The 20,903-nt window shown below is 27.9% G+C and overlaps 3 protein-coding genes across 5 annotated transcripts in view; 1 reads left to right on the plus strand and 2 right to left on the minus strand.

The window, feature by feature from the left end:
* Positions 1 to 2,315, plus strand: part of LOC101507536 (mediator of RNA polymerase II transcription subunit 7a-like) — a 4,007-nt gene extending 1,692 nt beyond the window's left edge. For all 3 annotated transcript variants that reach the window (XM_004487036.4, XM_004487037.4, XM_027334721.2), the window contains exons 6-8: positions 1,047 to 1,213; positions 1,325 to 1,398; positions 2,081 to 2,315. In XM_004487036.4, coding sequence (XP_004487093.2) covers positions 1,047 to 1,213; positions 1,325 to 1,398; positions 2,081 to 2,141 — 302 coding nt within the window. In that variant the 3' untranslated portion in view covers positions 2,142 to 2,315. The remainder of the gene's footprint in view (positions 1 to 1,046; positions 1,214 to 1,324; positions 1,399 to 2,080) is intronic.
* A 361-nt stretch (positions 2,316 to 2,676) lies between these two features.
* On the minus strand, positions 2,677 to 8,179 carry LOC101508269 (cytokinin riboside 5'-monophosphate phosphoribohydrolase LOG1). The gene is made up of 7 exons (XM_004487038.4): positions 7,966 to 8,179; positions 7,498 to 7,595; positions 7,265 to 7,295; positions 6,131 to 6,230; positions 3,388 to 3,458; positions 3,159 to 3,302; positions 2,677 to 2,989 (listed from the first exon to the last, which is right to left on the minus strand). The coding sequence occupies exons 1-7, from the start codon at positions 8,083 to 8,085 to the stop codon at positions 2,924 to 2,926; spliced, it is 630 nt and encodes a 209-aa protein (XP_004487095.1). The 5' UTR covers positions 8,086 to 8,179; the 3' UTR covers positions 2,677 to 2,923.
* A 10,226-nt stretch (positions 8,180 to 18,405) lies between these two features.
* On the minus strand, positions 18,406 to 20,702 carry LOC101507219 (uncharacterized). Its single transcript, XM_004487034.4, has 4 exons — positions 20,224 to 20,702; positions 19,955 to 20,129; positions 19,032 to 19,309; positions 18,406 to 18,811 (listed from the first exon to the last, which is right to left on the minus strand). The coding sequence occupies exons 1-4, from the start codon at positions 20,626 to 20,628 to the stop codon at positions 18,704 to 18,706; spliced, it is 966 nt and encodes a 321-aa protein (XP_004487091.1). The 5' UTR covers positions 20,629 to 20,702; the 3' UTR covers positions 18,406 to 18,703.
* Positions 20,703 to 20,903: the final 201 nt, after the last annotated feature.

Here is a 20,903-nt window from a genome sequence, read left to right on the forward strand (position 1 = left end):
GTAGGGAAATTTGAACAAACTGCTATTTTCTACTTTCCACGATACACTGATCCTTTGTTGGTATGTTGACTTGGGGGCGAAGTCTTTGGGATGGTTCTGGATCAGTCTTCTCACTTTTTTGTCTATATAAATGTGTTTTTTATTTACCTCCTTTGATTTATGTTTCATTTTTTCATTTAGTGATTCTTGATAAAGTAAATAATTAATAGATGAAAAACAAGTCCAAGGAGGTTAAAAAAAAAACATGAAACAAGTCCAACCCCACGTCAAAATTGTGGGCTTGATCGTTTAGACATTTTTAATAGATGATTGTATACTCTAGACTTGTGCGCTGGATCGTTTAGACATTATTAACATGATCAGTCTTTTAGGCCAATACATGGTGTCTACTAGGTAAATTTTTATATCTGGGTGAAAGTTTTATTGTCTCTTTGCTTCCGATCCCTTTGTGTGGAGTATTTTTGGCTTATAATATTAATTGCAGTATGAGTTTCTTTAATCATTCTTGCTACACTTTGAAGGGGTATGCTTTATATTCATCCCATAAGTGAGCGATTGCTCTAGTTGATCATTGGTTGATTAAGATTTATTACCAAACCAGAGAATTTGTTGTCTTTCCACAAATAATGATATGATTTGTGTTTTGTTCCATGAGGCCTGGAATCATTATCAACTCTGCTTTATCCTTTCTATGCTTTTGCCGATTTCATGCTTAATAATGAAGATGGCTCATATTTAGCTTGTTTATCAACTTTTTGTTGCCTCAGGTTTTGTCACTATCACTAAATATTAAACCATATATACATCAATTAGAAATACCACTATCTGAAAGAGGAATCACTAAGTCACACTAACACGGAACATATACAGTATCAATTTCGATAATGATTCCATTTTCCACATGTTGTATAAAGTAAATTATTTGAAAGGGATAAAGGGTTCAAAAAGTATGTTCTCTTTCATTATTAGTTTCCTCAGCATAAACAATTACAAGATTCTATATATCTTTATCTTTTTCCTTATACTTAAAATCTTACCTTCTATAGATTTCAAGAAGGAGCTGAGAGCACTTAATGGACAATTGCAACTACACATTTTAGAGCTTGCTGATATTCTCATTGAGAGGCCATCACAATATGCAAGGAGAGTCGAAGAAATTTCAACTGTGTTCAAAAATATACACCACCTTTTAAATTCACTGCGTCCTCATCAGGTATACAATCTTCTAAACAGCTATAAGTATACATACTTGACTTTGATTCTGATGCTTCTGGTCCTTTTCTCTTTTCTGAAATTTTCATTATATCACATATTTATTCTATAGGCAAGAGCAAATTTGATTCACATTCTGGAACTTCAGATAGAGCGCCGTAAACAAGCTGTGGAGGACATAAAAAGGTATGCAATACGTTTCCCGATATTTTTCTTATTGTCCTTGTCTATGATTTCAGAACCTTCAACAATTTTTTTGGTATGTTCCTAATCTTCAGGGATTACTAACTCCACAAGTTACCTTATCTCTTCTGGTTGTACCCACTACTCCACAGTCCACACAAGGCTAGAGTAGAAGTTATTGATACAGAATACAATTCATTATAAATTCAAAATTTTGACTCATTTTTTATGTTATGGAAGGCTACCCTTAAAATAGATCATTTTTCATTGATAATGTGCACGAAACCTTACAAGTTTAAGACATGATCCTTCCTCATAGGGTCATACACCTATGGCTGCTTACCAGAGTTAAAACTGATAATGGTGACATCATTTGTCATTCCTGTGATTTCTGTTGCCATTTTTTTTAATGAAGTACAGTAATTTTACTTTGAAAACCAGAAGGCATTGCATTTCACGTTGTCCTTTCCCATAACTCGCCTACTTTTAAAATTTTGAACTTAAAAGGCATTATCTTGGTAAATTTCATTTGCTGTAGATGAAAAAATGACTGCCATGTTTTGGAAACTTAATTGGTCTAATTTGCGAGATTTTACAGTTAGTTCACCAAAGCTGATATGTATGGAACTTTGCTAAGCTCTTGTCATTAGTCTTTTTTTTAACATGCCTTCTGTTTTCGTTCCAGGAGGAGAGAAGAAGCTCGAAGAATCCTTAATGAGTCACTGGCAACACTTGATGGCCATTAAAGCATTGTTTATCTTGTATTGCTGAGCAACTTAATCTTTATGAGAAATTAATTTTGATCCATTGATGGGGAATGCTGTTTTACAGCGTGAGCAAGTATTGTAACTATTTGTGATAATATATGGTGCATGAACGTTTGATGAATATGCTTTATAAATTATATATTTGGGATTAAATTTGGATTGTTCTTTAAATTGTGTTTGTGTGTAGAAGCTTGACTCTAAATAAAACAGTTGCGAGCGAATAATCATCCTTCGTTCAGTGTAATGTTTCTTTTTTGGATAGACCAAGGTATTCTTTGGAGATTAATCTTTTGAGACACTGAGGTCCATTTAAAAAGTTGATCTCTTTCGACATATGTTTTTTCATATGTTCTTTCATAGACACTGATCATAGATTGAATATCTCACCAAATGCTAAAGAGACTTAAGTACCTATCAGTTGTGCTTGGTTCATTTAATGTAATGTTACTTATTAGTATTATAAATGCGGGAAATTTTAATTCTTTGCTCAATTTATCTTTTTTCAATCAATGAATTGTGTCTAAAAAACAGAAATTCACATTGATCATATAGTAGTTAGCCTTCATAGCTAGTTTTCAAAACTATAGTTTACACTAGCAAGGAAATGTAAGAGACTATGAGCACACAAAAATCTTGGCTCCATGGAATTGTGATCTTCTACGACAATATTACCTTGAATTGTCTCACATTCTGACTAACAATTGTTCTCTACACAAACTGCAACAACCATTTAATCATCTCTAGATTTCACCATTCAAGGACTAATCTAGCTGTTCACTTTCCCAGCTTAGCTTGGAGGCAACTCTTTCATGTTGTGGGAAATATTCCTATACGATAGAAACCAAATCTCATAAGTTCTAATGAAAGATTTGAAACTTATAACAAAGAAATCTCAGAAATAGCTCAATTCCTATTATAGTGAAACCAAATCTCAAAAGTAGTTAAATTTGTTCATATTAAGACCATTGAATATCGAAAAGTTTAGATAACAATTACCTCCATATTTTTGACTAGGTCTTTGGGTGTTGGGGCTGATACGATTATATGGCGAGCTGTGGGGCTAATGAATCCTTCCTCCACAGCTTTGTCAATGAAAGACAAAAAGGAATTGTAGTATCCATCAACATTCAACAATCCCACCTTCCATAACCAAAAACTTTTATGTAAGCATATTTTTATCTCATACAAAAGAACAAGAGATCTTTTGTACAATAAAAATCTTTACCGGTTTATCATGGATGCCAAGTTGAGCCCATGTTATCACCTCAAGGAGCTCCTCAAGTGTCCCATAGCCACCTTCATGCATATAAACATAACCCTTTTCAAAAATATTGCTCTAGAAATACAACATTCTGGTTTCAAAATTACCATAAAAAGTTACTATATTTTAACCAACTGTGCCACTTCAACAGTTTTTCTTTAAGAAATTATATAGTATATGAATAAGACATTTTTTTTCCAGATATTATCCTCAAAATTAATCCTTTCGACAATATAAGGATACCCTCCAAGCAAAATGGAAAGAAGACAAAAAGCCTTTATTCTAGAAAATTCGGATATTCTTATTTTCTCACCATAATTGGAGGATTATAATTTTGTAAAAGAAAAAATGTGAGAATTGGTGGACCATGAACAATTTGTTTCTCGTGACCAACATCCATACAACACAAAAATGATTAATTTTTTAGGCTTAAATGGAGTTTTGTTCTCTTACTTTTACCTTTTCATGAAATCAAAACCCTCATTTTAAAATCTAATTTTGGTCCCACTAAAATTTCTAGACGCGAAAATAGTAATATGTTTTTAATAATGTAGCACATAAATTGATGATATAGAATTGTTCAGATGAATTAATTATAATGTGATATGTCATTAATAAAATTGAAAAATAAAAATTTTAAAGAGTTTTCTTATAACATCATAAATGTTGATCATTTTACATCATTAAGTTTTTTCTTTTATAATTATAATTAAGTCTTTTTTTTTTCTAATGTATACTTTAAAAATATTTGTAAGATGATTGTTCATCCAACTTTTATATTCAACTTTTATATTCGTTTAAATTTCTAATTTTTATTTATTTATTTATTTATCAAATCTTAACTTTTAAAAATATAAAATTGAATAAAATATAATACTATTGAATTTTAATATTTGATAATATATTCGATAACATAAAATCAAATACATAGAACAGATGACCAACCTTCTATTTTTAAATTGCAAAAATTTCCTCCCATGTTTTTTATGCTAAACTCAGAGAGAGAGAAAGCTGCCCAAATCAGGGGCCCCATTCTCTTTGGGCCTGTGCGGCTAAGCCACTTGTAAGGTCAATGTCAGTAAGAACAAAAAATCTAAACTTTCCCATTTGTATTCTTCAACTTGAAATTAGGATTAAAATTGTAATCCAGTTTATCATCGAGAATAAAAGAAACAAAAAATATATTTACAACAATTTACTTATTATGAAGGCTTTAAAAATGACTAAACCTGCTCCCCTCAGGAAAATAATTTTCAAAAATAGGTGATTTAAAAAAACATCCAAATCATACATTCAAATCCAGGCGAGGTTAATTAAATTTTCAACTAATTTAATGTAGGATTAAAGTATTTTCATTTTCAATTAATTTTATTTTTCTCGGTGAAATTCAATTAAATATTATAATACTAACTTATATATATATATAATGGCACTAAAGTAATATCGAGAACTTGTAATTTAAAGGGAATATTCTTGCTACACATGCGAATACAAAATATGTTTTATATTTGAGGAAAATATTTTTGTCCTTTTTTTCCCTCACATCACTTATCTGATCTATGTTGACAAAAAACAAAAAACTTATCTAATCTCTTTTTCAATGGGTGTTGTGTTACCCAATCTTTAATTTTGAAGTATTTTAATTCAAATCTCATCTTAGAAATGTTGTCATGTAATAATGCACAACCAAAGTGGCGCATCATGCAAGTAAGTTCGAAATTCTCTTTGAACATTGTACGGATCTTTCGTCATACACATATCAATACGACTATACCCCACCAATGATAGAAATTTTACCACCTTTATCTTATTTATTTTAGATTAATCGAAAGGACCACACCACTCACGCAAATTTCAAATAAAATTTAATTGAATTCCACCAAAACAAAATGAAAAACAAACAATTTTTCTCATATACTACTTCTCAACTTTTCTAATTAATAGCTTTAGAAAGATTTAGTATTTGTTTGATTGTATTTTATTTTTTAATTTTTGAAAATTATAAATAACTTTTAGAAAATTATTTTTAAAAAGAAAATTTTAAACAATTTATTTGATAATTTTAATTTTTAAAACAGTTTTTGACTACAGAGTTAAAAAAACTGAAAACTAAAAAATATAATACTATTTATCAATTTTATTTTTTTAGTTTTAAAAAGTATAATATTAAAAATAATTTTAGAAATAAGTAATTCAAACAAGTTTTTTAATTTTTAAATTTTCAAAAACTAAAATAGAATTTTTGATAAGTGAATCAAACAAACACTTTATGATTTGCAATTGACACGTCGTCTCATGGGAATATTTTTGCAACACTATCAACTAAATGACATACATTCTTCTAATAAAAAAAAGTTATATTTAACTTTTGTAAAGTAAATTATTTATTTTATAAAATAAATTAAGATACCTTAACTCCTGAGAAAAGATTTTTTTTTTACTGAACTTTACAAACAAAAAATGAAAGTTGATATCAATAAAAAGTTATAAAATGTAATATAATTATTAAAAAAAGAGAATAAATTTTAATAGTATTTAGCCACGTGAAAAATATTGGACTTAAATCCAATAGTATTTGAATAAGACGATAAATTTACTTTTTGAATTTAATTAAAGGATTTGAGTTTGAATCTAATCATAAAAATATTACATAAGAGTTTATTGGTGATTATAATATTGGAGTTAGAAAGCAAGTTGAATTACTAACCGGGTAAGGCAATAAAGGCATCAGAATTTCTAGCCATCTCAGCTTTCCTTTGATGCATGTCTGCTACTGCCTTCACTTCCCCCACTGTTTCTCCAGTCAGCTGTAACATAATAATAATACTCATTCCAAATTATCACTGAAACAATAGTATACTTACTATATAAATAAATAGCCTCTTTCAAAAATATGCATATGTTTCATGTTTCAGCCAGGGGAAGTAATCATTACTGTATAAATGGCCTCAAACAAAATTAAATGTTAGTACTGCATTTGTAAAAATGTTATTTTTAGTTTCTTTTTTCAAAAAAAAGAAAGAAAAATATTATTAGTGAAGGTGATATTTGTTATCATTTTATAACTCTATAGAGAGAAGTTACAAAGTTAATCTTTTAAAGTTGAAGCACATTTTATAAATACTGATTTGATATAATTTTAATTAGTTTATTTTTTCTATAGAAACCATGAATTCATATGTAATTGCGATATTTTAGATTCAAACTTAAAATATGATATCCAACCTAATAATATTAATATTTATTACATAAATTAGAACTTTTAAAGACAATTTTAACTAATTTTTTAATTATATTATTTATTTATCATTGTTCATGTTATAGTTATAATAATAGAAATACACAAATAATTTTATATAAAATGAGCGATGGTGACAATATTTATGGGATGAATCATATTATGGGTAGGCTTAATTTTCTCCTAGGGAAAAGAAACAAACAAGAGTCAGAAATGAGAAGAGAGATACAGAAGAAGAAAGTAACTTCCTCAATGACAAAGAATATACAAGAGAATAATGCCAATGAGAATCTAAAGGGTGGAATAAGGAACATGTAGAGCATGACAAAATGGTTCAGAAGGTAAAACCCCAGATTGCCAGGTGTATTGATGTATATGTTTGTAATATTAATGTGTGCTAAACAAAAATTGCTACAGGAGAAAATCAAGCAACCACATGTTCCACACAAATAAATACAAGTGGTAAACTCAGCTTTTTGGGATAACAAAAGTATGGTTCAAATCAACTTAAAATAAGCTAGCCTTCTATAGCATGTTTGGTCATTTTCTTTTTTAATTTGCTATGAAGATTGATTAAATGCTTCTAAAGTAACTCAGCATTACCTCTCTTGGCATAAGTGTTTTAGGAATCACTCTGAAAACAAAAACAAGACAAAAGTTAGTTGAATTCAACACAATATGTGCATGTTAGAATTGCATTAAATTTAATAAAATTACATTAATAATATAATTTTATTTAACTGATTGACTGTGATTATGTCAAATTTATTGTCAATTTAAAAATACATGCTAATAGAGTATAAAGTATCAAGAAAGAGAGGATACTCTTGACTCACCCAATTACATGTCTACCACCATTGTGAACAGCTTGAGAAATTAACCCCATCAAACCAATGCTGCCTCCTCCATAAACTAGATCAATATTTCTTGACACCTTTTAATAATATATCAAAATGCAAAAAACCCCAAAATTAAAAAATTAACACCATATTATGTGTTTATTTAAACTAAGGCCTTAAGTAAAAAAAAAAAAAAAAACAGAGAAGCTGAAATCAAAATTTAAAAAAAAAAAGTTGTATATAGTACATGATGAAAAAATACGGGAAATAAAAAATTCAAGTTTTTTAGTCAAATAAACAGAGTACAAAAGTATCACATGAATGTCAAAACATTTCAACTATGTTAAGACAATCACCTTAAAAATTTATTCAATGAGAAAAATGAAAAATTGGATTACTAGTTAATGATATATTGAATTTTGAGAGAAGAAGAAGTATATATGTTTGAATAGCAATTAGTATTACCAATTCTCTTCCAAGTTCAATAGCAGCATCCTTATAACTAGTTTTGTTACCAGGACTACTACCACAAAACACACAAATTCTCTTAAACTTTGATAACTTCATCTCTGTCTCTCTCTCCATAACCCTCTCTGTTTATTTTTTGGTTGTTCTCTCTCAACTTTGAGTATTACACATTGAAATGAAACATAATAGCTTGTGATAAAATGTATAAGCGTGGCTATATGGTATATATAAAGGGAAAAACAAAGCATAAGTTTGCACTTGTATTCACCACATCATCAAAGATGACGCTGACTCATCCATATGGAAAATTTGATCCAATCATGTGTCTTTCTTTTATGTTTATTTTTATGTGTGTCTTTCTACTTTAAATACTATGGTCCCCTCTATCACCATTCAAAAAATCTAAAAACTAAACACAACAATACATGGTCCTATGTAAAGATCATTGTGTTTTTATTTTTTAATTTTTTAATTTTTTCCTTTTAGTAAAATAAGGTACTCCTATTGTTTCAATGTCACCCAACAACCCTTTAAGGTTATCTTGAATTTTAATTTCAATTGTGTAAGCTAAGCAGGGGTCAACCGTTGACCGTTTTGAAATTTCAATTATGTCTTATATTCGTTTTAATTCTTGACACATAGTTTGGAACATACTGTATGTGATAAGCTCATTGCTTGAAAAAAATTGTCAATTATAATGGAACTACTTAAACCATAGGTATCTTTCATCTAAGGTTGACTAGTTTTTGCCATAAAAAAAAGATAAAATAATAATGTCCATTCACTCTTCTCTCTCTCTCTCTACCTGACACTGTTCATTATAGTATTGCTGAAGGATATAATGATATCATATAGGACATCCAAGCCTTACTCATAGACAGACAGTACTAGTGCATTTGCCAATTCATATTAATTATGCTGTCTAAATTTCAAATCATCAAAATAATCTATGAAAAATAAAATTATTATTTAAATTTTTTTGCAAGATATAATTTATTGTCAAAATAATATATACTTTACCCTTTTTATTTGTATACACACAACTCTAATTCCACGTTTATTTTATTGGTTTTGGTGAGGATTGATTCATCCGTGCAATAATAGATGTTGAGCACATAGGTTATAAAGATAGGACAAATAGTGAATGAGTACTAGTTTTACCAGCATCAATATTGCTATGCCTTGTTCTAAAGGATAGGATATATAGGTAAGAAGAATAAGGCATGACTCATTCACTCCCAACCATTCTTTCATGAATTTGGATTTCTATGGTCGGTAAGACCACACATTTACGGATAAAGTAATCTAAAAATTAATTTTATAATTTAAATATTGAATTTAATATGTATGATATTTTGAATGTGTGAATAGGAACACTCTAGTAGAGAAGCCAGATACTCATTCTATGTGACACTCAACTCATATAAGAATGCTTTTATAAATAACAATATCTAAACCAATAAGAAATCGACGCATTGAAAACCCATCACATATTGGTTTTGCCATTTTTGGAATTACAAACTCAGCTATGATGATACCCTTTTTGTCTCCCTCAAATATAACAAACCAGCCAAAATATTTGACTCTGTTAAATCAATTACCAACAATTTTTCAGATAAGATGTGTGCCATTTTATTGGCAAACATTTACTTTTTTATTTTATTTTATTCTTTGTTGGTGAAAGCATTGCACTTTGATTTATTAAGGAAATGTGTCCAATTAGAGAACGATATGTGGGGTTGTTATTTAATTAATGCTATAAGTTTGTTAATTTGACTTTTCATCAACTTAAAATAAGTTAATCCAACTAGAATGTGCTCAAACTTAATCAGTAGATAAATCATTAGTCAAATCTGGATTGCTAAATTATATTATATATTATCTATACGTAAAGTTTTCTTTGTTGGAGGTGGAAGTAAATGTGAAAATAGTTAAATTGGATTATATTTTGTAACGTTTGAGTCGGACTCACTTTACAAATTCTTTTCTATTTTAGTAATTTTAAAATTTTAAAATAAAAAATAACTATTTTTAATATTATATTTTTTAAAATTAAAACATAAAATAGATAAATAATATTTTTCTTTTCATTTTTTTGTTTGGAGTTGTCAAACTGAAATTTTTTAAAATTTTCTTTTTAAAAGCAATTTTCTAAAATTTATTTATAAAATAATTTTTAAAAACTAAAAAATAAAACGTAATTAAACAAGTCCTAAGTCTATCTTTGATATTATCTATCATAAGTTGATTTTTAAGGTTTAATTTGATGTTTTAAAAATATATTTCACTAATTTTTATAAAAATCTATGCAACTCAAATGGTGAGAGGTGTATGTTTTTGAAATAGACCAATCTTTGTTACGTCAATAAATGAATTACCTGCATTAATATATTTTAAGATATGGACCTTCGATATTAATTCTGTGATCTGAAATACTAATAGTTTAGCAAAAGATCAAACTGACTCTTATCATGTCTCTACATGAAATGTGTGAGAGGAGTGTTAAAAATATTTTTGCTCCAAAGCTATTTATTTTTAGAGTGAAACCAATGTAAATCTCATTTTAAAAATGATTCACACATAAAATAGTAAGATCTACAAATTTTATTAAATATTAAAATAATTGTTAAACAGAGAATATTTTTAATACTCTTACTGATACTTTTAATCAATTAAAATTATTGTTAGAGTATTGACCACTACAAATTCAAATGATTTTTTTAAAATAATTTTGTAACTGTTCTTTTTTTTGCCACTATAAATGTTACAATCGACCAAAAAATTTATTTTTTATTTTTTTCAACTTAATAATAATAGTCAATTTATATTATAGTATTTGTGAAAGTTTTTTCGACTATAATTCGTAAGAGTTTTTTCAATCATATTTTTTTTTTAAATTCCCCACAAATTAAGTATTTTGTTGTAGTGTTGATAGATAAAAATGAGTACTATAAGAAATTTAAGTCGGTGTTAATTATACAGTTTTGTTTACCCTTTTTGTTGGAGCAGTGAAGGCAAGCATTGTGCATTTGAAGGGCATGAATCATTGAGTTTGTTCCGCACCAAACTGGTGGAATCCTACTCAGATTATCATCCACGTACAAGTTTATAATCAATGTATCTCTCCTTTATTGTTGAGTGCTGATTTTTGGACACCACTTTTTTATATATGCTCCCTTTTTCATTAATTAATTAAGCATCTCTCATCATTTCATCTACTCACATTTTTCTTCACTTAACAAGGACATAGTCTAAATAGGATTTTAAATTATATAATTAAAATTGATATTTTATGGAGTATTTAATCAAGATGAAAACACCATGATTCCCTAGCTAACTTGTATTATAAATAAAATATAATAAAATAAAATAAAAATGATAATGTAGATGAGAATATTGACACAATATATGGATAGAAAATTATGATTGCCGATGCAGATTAAAGTCTTAAAAGTTTGTAGAAGAGTTTCCTTTTCGGATAAGGCACACATCTATTTCATCGTATTGTCTACGTAAGTAATACTATATTAGCCAATCGAATGCATACCGACCATTTCTCAGAAATAATAGTTGGATCACTTTCGTTGTTAATCAAATGAACTTAGAGAAAAATCAACTTTATAAATGAATGTATGAGAAAAAGTTGATCAAAATTGTTGTAGAATTCACTTTAAAAAGTTATCTTAGTTAAGCTAATTTTTTAAAACTAATTTAGAACTAATACTTGTAAGTTGCAACAACATTTAACAACCTCAAATATCTAAGCAAATTGCAAGTATGGATTAACATTAGTCCAGCAACAAATTTGTGAATTTGTGGTGTTGACTTGTCATTCTCCTATTGTCACATGATCACGATAACGATAGTAAGAGATCACTTGACAGTAAGGAAATACATCATCGATTCATCATCACATCAACAAGTTCATAAAATTTAACGGTTAATTTAATATCAGAGACTAAATTATAGTAACTTTAAAGGTCATATATATTCTAATATGAAGAATTGGATCTCAAATAAAAAGAAAGTGCAATTTTAATATTAAAAAATAAGAATAAAATAAATTTTAGTCTCTAATTTTTTTTTATTCAGTTTTAATCCCTATTTTAAAAGATTTCTTTATAAAAAAAAATGATATTTTTAGTCTCTATAAAATTAAAATAGAGATTCAAAGTAAATATATTTTTTTAGTGACTAAAATAAAAAGATTCTAATTTTATAGAGATTAAAATATATTTAACAAAAAAACTCATTCTCATTTTGTTATATTGAAAAAAATATAAAAAAAATTGAAGCGAGTCACTAATTAAAGGCCTTCATTATTGGTCTGTTTGCGCAGCGCAATAGGTCATGCATATACTCACTCCTTATGAACCGGTTGAAAAAAAGAGGTTAATTATCATAATTCCAATTAGCAGTATTAGGTACACTTAGTGTTTTATTTCTTATTTTTTTATAAATGAAACAAATAATTTTTTTAAAAAAATTATCGTATAATAAAGGTTAGATATAGTATTATTTAGTTGGTTTACTCGCAAAATAAAAGCGTAAAGAATTAGGAAAAGAATATTAAAATTGTGCAATTGATTAAGGATATTATTAATAAAGAATAATTAATACTAAACCAAAATAGAAAAGAATAATTAATACTGTGTATCGATTGTTTGAGTCCAAAAAACAAAAAACCTATTGGGCTTTCACTTTATTGTTTGACTGAAATTGGTTATTACAATGCATTAGATTAATTACGAGTTAAATAAGTACATGTACCATGCAAGGCTATGATTATATTTCGGTTGAGTGGACACATATAATTAGTGCAAGGAAAAGAAAAATGAAATTAATAATATGTTATGTTACAAAATAATTTTTTTTATTTGCCCTGCATTATCCCCATGAAGTTAGTATCAACTAAAATCAAGTCGATGATCAAATTCTTATGCAAACTTTGTAGCCATCTTGATTTAATTCTTTTGCCACTTGAAGACTCCATCACAATCCTAAAGAAACCACCTTACTCACGTGCTAATGAAACATGTCCAAGCACATGTTTAGGTGTGAGCGCGTTTTTTTGTTTGCTAGTGAAGAAGTTAAAGATGCAACAATAATATAGTTTATCAATAATATGATTTAAGACATTGAGACTAATTATTTCCAAAGCAAAGTAATAAGCGTTTAAAGCCACCAAATTAAGCAAAGACAACACATAAAATTTAAGTTCACCACGGTGAATGGGGATTAGGGATGTTTACTAGCAAGTTTGAACGATTTCTCCACAAATAAAAACAAAAAATCCACATATTCTTGTTATAGATATGAGATTTTTAAAATTTGCTTCTACACTCACTTAAATTAACTATGCAGTCTCTAGTTACAGACATTAATACTCAAGAGATCATAAAAGAAGATCAATGGAAGAGGAAAGAGGAAATACAAAAACATTTCCAACAATATATCAACATCTCCAAGGTTTCTAAACATATTATATTTTGCTCAAAACTTAACCTAGCAAAATCTTATATTATTAAAACAATAAAAATCTTTTACAAAGAATGTAATCTTTTAATTATATTTTTAAACAATTGATGTCCCACATACAACAAATATTCAAATTATAATCTATATTTATGTTCCTAACGATAAGGTGACCTTGTTTGGATAAATTCTTCAACTTATATCTTCAAATTATAATCTATATATATTCATGTTTCTCTTCACAATCTTAAACTTATTTCTTCTTTGTTAAAATAACATTATTTTTTGTAATCATCCGCATGAATAACCTTAAATTTCTCTTTTTTTAATCTAATTTAGATATTCCTTCTTCGTCTAATATAGAGAGGTAAATTTTTGAATAGTTTGATTTCTAAGATAAAAAATTTTTGAATCAATAAAAATTTGTTGGTTTGATTTAACTTTATTTTTGCTATATATCCCAAAGTAACCAATAAATAGCAACTTTGTTAATAGATATTTTAAATATAAATATATTTAACAAGAAATAACAAACAAATTATAAAGGTTAATTTAAAGTTTAGTGTTCAAAAAATATATTTAAAATACAAAACATGTCGATTTAAATCTTCAAATTAAACATAAAATTAACACACGAATACGAATCTTAAAAAGAGTTCACAACTATATACAGTAGTTAAAATAATATGTTAATAATAATTTGAAATTATATTTTAAATATATATTAATTTATTAGTTTATCAAATTTAATGGTCGAAAAAATCTTTAAAAAAGAACCATGTGAATTGAATCTTCACGTTAAACAAACATAAAAGTAACACGTACGAATGTAAACTTTAAAAAGAATTCACAATTATATATATATATCGATTATAATTATAATTCAAATATATATTACTAGTTTATCAATTTAAAAAAATGTATAGTAGAAAAGTTTTAAATTTTAAAATTTATTTTGAATTTTCTAAAAACAATTGAAAATAATTACGTGAAAAAATCGTAACAAATAAATAATAGATTTTGCTTGTGACAATATTAATATTAAGGAAGATGAAAATAAGTGTTTGATGTTTGGAAATTTACATGCACCAAATCAAAAACTTAGGAATTTATATAATAGTGATAAAAAACAAAAAAACACGTAAAACTTACAAATTTATATAATAGCAATAAAAATTAAAATACGTAAAATTGAGAGAACAAGTTGACAAACAAAAAAAAGGTAAACCAAACTATTGAAAAAAAAAATAGTTTAGGTTTGAGATGATAGAATTTCATGGTGACAAAAAAGAAAAAAGAGATGAAAATACAAAAGAATAGATGAAAAGAATTGAGAGTATGAAAAAATAATATATGTTGATAATATTCTTTTTCTATGTTTAATTCGATAACCGGTGAAATTCATGATATGTTAACAAATTAATTGAACCTTACAAAATTTTATACGATTATTGAGAAAATTTTAACTATTTCATATATAATAGAGGTTAAGTGTAGAATTTACATTCATTTTATAATTTTAAAACATATAATATTCATTGTTACGTGCACGATTTACATAATTATATTTAATACATGAAGAATGAAAAATAATTACTTTTCATGATATATATTAAATTAAAGTAATCATAAAAAATAATCTTTAATATATTATGAATATGATAAAAATACACATTAATTTATCTAATTATATTTGAAATTGTTTTTTTTTTGTTTAAACTTAATTATATATTAAATTTTTTACCATTGCTTTAATTAAATTTGGTAACACTTAAAACTTAAAGTAAATTTGACAATTCTAAATGAAGTCCAAATTTGAGAAGTCTTTGTATTGAAGATTGAGTATGTTGAGAAATTTTTTAACTGATGTTTACAAAAGTAGACATGCATATTGATGCACGCATAAAATTAATACAGTGTTTAATTAAGTACTTGAAAAGATATAAAAAAATATGAATTTAGAAATATTATTGTCAAGGTTGAAAAAAATTCCAATGAAAAGGAAATTGAATATTTGTTTGTTCAAAAACATTAAATTTGTAGAAAAAAATTGTTGAATTTAGTGTATTTCTTTAGAATTAATTAAAATATATGATATTAAGTTCAATTAGTTTATTATTTTTATGCACTTATTTAAAACTTGAATAATTGGAATAGTATTGGGTTGTATTTCAGAATGGGAGTGATGGGTTTGGCTGTTCTTTTGGTTATCCCAATGAGAGGTTCCTCTATCTAATGGTGAATATATATTATGACAATTCTATTAGGTTAAAATATCAATACGAGGACAATAATTCTATCATTCTTACAACCACTTTTTTATGAACGCCAATGGATCATACTTTCATGATAGGTAAGGTTGTATCTGAGTCGGTTTGAGATAGATTTGATCAAAATTGGAGTTTAAATTGTGTAGAAAATATTAGGTTGGGTCAGGTGAAAAACTGTCTTAGTATTGTATTGAGTCACGCTAAAAACTGTCTGTTACATTATTGAATCAAGTTAAATAAAAAATTATTCATTCCAGTAGTAGTTTGGGTTGAGTCAAACCACCCATTTTTTATTGGGTTTGATATCGGATTATCCACATTCCTTTTAAAAAAATAATTATTAATAATAATAGGCCATCATATTATTTACAAAAAAAAATGTCACAACTTTAATTTTCCCTAAAAAATATAGTGTAACCGATTTTTACTATTTTCTTAACAACTAATATATATAAACATACAATCAATGAGAATATCAAAATTATAAAATACTTTTATTGCAAGTATCAATATGACCAAAGTTATAAAATTCTTAAAATTACATAAAATATTTGCAACATTAAAATAGCTAAAATGCAACATTCTCAAATCATTTTTAGAAATTGAGTAAGATAGATAAAATAGATTGAATATGTCCAGTACTCAAATTTTTTGAGCGATTTTCTATTTTGTAAAATCTGAATCATCCACTCACACTAATTTTGGTTGATCCAGATTTGGGTTGATCAGGCTGGACCAACCCATGTAGAGCCCAAATGACATGTACAATTTTTATTATTTAACACTATTGATATGCTATATAGTTGTATATGTGATTAATGTTTACTATGAAAATTTCAACAATTAGTATAAGAACCTAATGAATATATTTTATTTATTTATTTGATGAAAAGAAAATTAAATTACGAAACTAAAACCCCTTACAACATCAACTAAGATAAGATTTAAAGAAGAAAAATATTTATCCACAATAATCCAATCGAAAGACCAGATTGAATGGTCTAAATTGGCTAGATAATCGGTACATCGGTTAGTCTCTCAAAAAATATGAATAATTGATTTTCTCCAATCCGAAATCCAAAGAAGAAAAATGACCTTTTGAAGAAGAGGTTGAAGATGCAAATTTGACGTGGATCCTGAGTTAATCATGTTGATCACTATAGCATAATCCAATTCAAATATAACTGAAGTAAGATTCTCGAGTTTAGTTATCTTGATACTAAGTCTAAGCTCCCAAAGTTCAACCCAAAAAATATAACAAAAGTTAATTTTACTTAAAAAAACCTTTGATGAATCAACCTTTAGAATAACAAACAATATCACCATATGTTAAACTACAATAGAATTTCAAAAATAATCATCCAAATTAAATTCATATATGGTTAAGGAACCATAATGATTAAGGAACATAAATATAGATAGAAAACATAAATTAAATTCATATATGACATGGAAACCATAATGGTTAAGGACACGCATATGAGAATTATTATGAAAATTAACCTTATCGATAGACTGGGAACATTATAACTTTGTCGATGAAACTGAAATTTCTAAACCTCGTAGACATCCAATCTAAAGAAAGACATAATATTTTTTAAAGAGGTAAAGGTTAATTTTCCTGTCCAAAGAAAGCAATACAAATTACTTTTCTTGAAAGAAAAAAAAAGAAGTTGAAACACCGATGAAAAATCAAAAGTCAATTCCCATAACATCAGTGTTGTCGTGTTGATGACATTCCGGGTACTATCATTTGATGCGCACTAGAGAAGAAAAAGTGAACTAAATTCATGATATTTTAGTTGAATGGACACATAGAACTAGTGCAAGGAAAAGAGAAATAAAATATGTATATTAAGATATAGAGATAATAAAGGAATTAGTACTACTATGTTAAGCTACAAAATATATTTTTTCTTAGATGCATTGCCCCATGCAGTTCTATCAAATTCTAAGTCGATATAATTGTCACCTAGAAAATGATCCTTATGCAAACTCTAGTCACCCTTCTACGACCAAAGGAAAGACTAAGTTTAATACACAAGTACCATGCATGTATTGAAGAAACCACATTTATTTTAAATAAATTACAAATGCTTATATTAGAACTTAAAAGCACAAAGCAAAGAAGAAAGATGAGCAATCCAAGGCATATGGGCTATTCCCCACACAAAAATAGTTCCTAACCGTTTTGCAATTAAGAATAAAATGGTCTATAGGAGCTAAGACAAAATTTCCATTTTTGAGATTTAAATTGCAATCCTAAAGAAACCACATTAAGGCTAATTAAGCATGTCTAAGCACATGCTTAAGTGTGAGCGCGTTTGTTTGTTTGCTAGTGTGCATGATAAATAAACTGTTAAAAGGATAAAGATGCAACAAAAGCTGTATGCTGTCAAGAAGATCCTCGAAATGGACATGACTAGTTCAGGCAATTGCATATATATTTTTTCTTTTCATTTCAACTATATCAACAAATGCCAAATTCAACTCATTTAAACTTGAATATTGAAGTGAAATTGTAGTTGAAATACTAATGATAAATTTTATATTTTGAAGTTGAAAGTTTATATTTAATTATATGGTAAATTGTAGCTGATTTTTTTATATTGATCAAATGTTTTTTTTATATATTTTATTGTTGTGGTAAATCTGTGTTGGGAAGAAAGTTCAAAAAATAAAAGTATAACAATTACAAAACACAGTTAGAATTATTCAAAGTGTCCAACACAAATTCGTGTTAAACCCACATAAGTTACAACATATCTACTATTTGATATGTCTATGCTTTTCCTCGAATTAGGCTTTCAATAAAGCCTTGTTTATATTATTGTTATAACTTACTTATAACTCATCGACAAAACGGTTACAAGAGCAAAACTCATCTACAAAACAAGGCCCATGAATAGAATGTTTTGGATATGACATGGACCATCTCATGCTGTTATCTATAGCTTTGGATGATTAACAACAAAATCAAAATGTTAAAACTAAATATTTCTTGATAAACCAAGAAATACAACTGGTGATGAAATCTGTACCCTAAGATCAGCGACGTCGACATCATGGCCGCCTTCAACAAGGCCCCACCTGTCCACCTAAAAACGAGAAATAAGATTCACACTCATGTCAGACAAAATGAAAAGACAAATGTATACTCCCTCTGAGTGAAATATAAGCAAAAAAAAGTATTTCAAAGTTGATGAATCTGGTAAGACGAGATACATTAACTTTTCAAATATCATTTTTTTGCTTATATATCGTTTTGGATGGAATATGAATTAGGTTATAGATTTTAGAACATGGCCACACATGTACCTGTAAATCTTCCTCAAGTCTAATAAGCTCAATTGCTTCCTCAATTTGCAATTTCCCATGAACCAATGCAATGGCAATAGTTAATGAGTGTGCTGATGCTGCAATAGCATCAATTGCGGCCAATTCACAGTCATCTGTATTCTTTAGAAGTTTCTCTATAGCCATCACAAGACCATCTTCCTGTTTTCCACCAAAAAAGCTGGAATATACAACAGGCTTAAATCCAAATTCTGACTCCAACCAGCATAGCAGAGGACCCATTTTCTCAACTTGGCGATCTGCAAGGATAAAACTTCATATTAAATTCCACACACCTTACTCAAAATAAAAGAAACATCACTTATTATAAAAAGTTTTGGTCAACAAGAACATTGCAGTAAAAATATTTTTATCACTCATGGCAGGTAAAGCAAAAACATTCTCTCAACACGAGAGTTTCTGCAGATGAGGTAAACACCAAAACAGCTTCTAAAAAATATAATCACAACAATACTACCTATCCAACCCAAAAAACAAGTTAATCTAAATGGTAAATCCTTTTGAGAGATATATAGAACTAAACTACAAAGAACTCAAACCGGCAATATAGCAAATTATTCACACGATTTAAAAGTTCATGACTATTAGTTATAGAGAGATGATTGTTATTTATCTTCCCTTTATAGCAACAACTGCACCATGGCCAAAGCTATAGAATTATAATAGTTTCCATTGCTTGAGGCCCACAATCAAGTCTACGCCTCCAAAACCATCAATATCACTTTTGTAAATGCATTTATGTAAAATTTAAAATCAGTTAACCATCCTAAAATTGATCGGTTAAACAAGCATATATAAAAAGAGCATTAAGAAATGCTTTTTATAATAAATTAAATTTTACTATTTATGTCAAGCAATGAAGATGTTATTAACTGAGATCATACCATGCACTACAGTTGTCAGATCATTGTCATCAGGAGCACGGCAAAATACTAAATCTTGATTAAATTTGTTGATCAAATTCTCAATAATTTTGGGCCTTGTGACAGGAACTCTTTCCAAGGCAGTGCAAGAGAGTCTCATAAGAGGCATTGTGAAGGGTCTTATGCCATCTATTTGCTACAATAATAAATGAAATTGAATTTCTCAAGTAACAATTTGCTTGCTTATTAATTATAGTTGAAATGACAAAGAAAAGCAGAAAAGATCATACTTGAAATTCCCATTCAGCAGCAATGGCCTTAGCAAGAGAGAGAGTAGGGAGCTTAAGTGGCCTCTTAGCAGGTGTCTTTAGAGTTCTATAATCAAGCATAACCGTCCAACCATTACCATCATCTGCTTCTCTCGTCTTCACTTCTTTGTAGAATCTCTTCCCGACAATAGATCCCGTCATGAACGACATCGGCATCGTCACCGAAGAAGATTGTTTCCTCCTCGCCGCCGGTGCTTTCATGTACACGTTATCTCCCTCCGACGAGAACGTGAAGGAGGACGATGATTGCTCCTCCTCGGCCGCGGCAACGGAGCCCAAACGCCGGACGCTCCGGTGGACTGACAACGTTGACAGAAATTTAGGGTTTATTGATTTAATTGAATTTCTTATTAATGAGTGAGCCATTTTGTTTGTTTATTTTTTTCTCTCGTGGAGAAAAAAAAAAAACACTGTTATTTCTTCTGAACGAGAATCAGAAAAAAGAAGGGACGATGATAAGAAAGAAGATGAACGAGGATAGCTGGACATTTTGAACGGCCCATTGGATTAAATTTTCTTGGTATTTCAATTTGCTATTCCTAACCTCCTCGTTTTACCTATACACTTCCTTTCCAAAAAATCATTATTATTTCTTTCAAAATATAATATTAATGATTTCTTGGTATCATTTGTTTTATTTA

Source organism: Cicer arietinum, chromosome 1 (genome assembly GCF_000331145.2).
Source record: "Cicer arietinum cultivar CDC Frontier isolate Library 1 chromosome 1, Cicar.CDCFrontier_v2.0, whole genome shotgun sequence".
NCBI lineage: Eukaryota > Viridiplantae > Streptophyta > Magnoliopsida > Fabales > Fabaceae > Cicer > Cicer arietinum.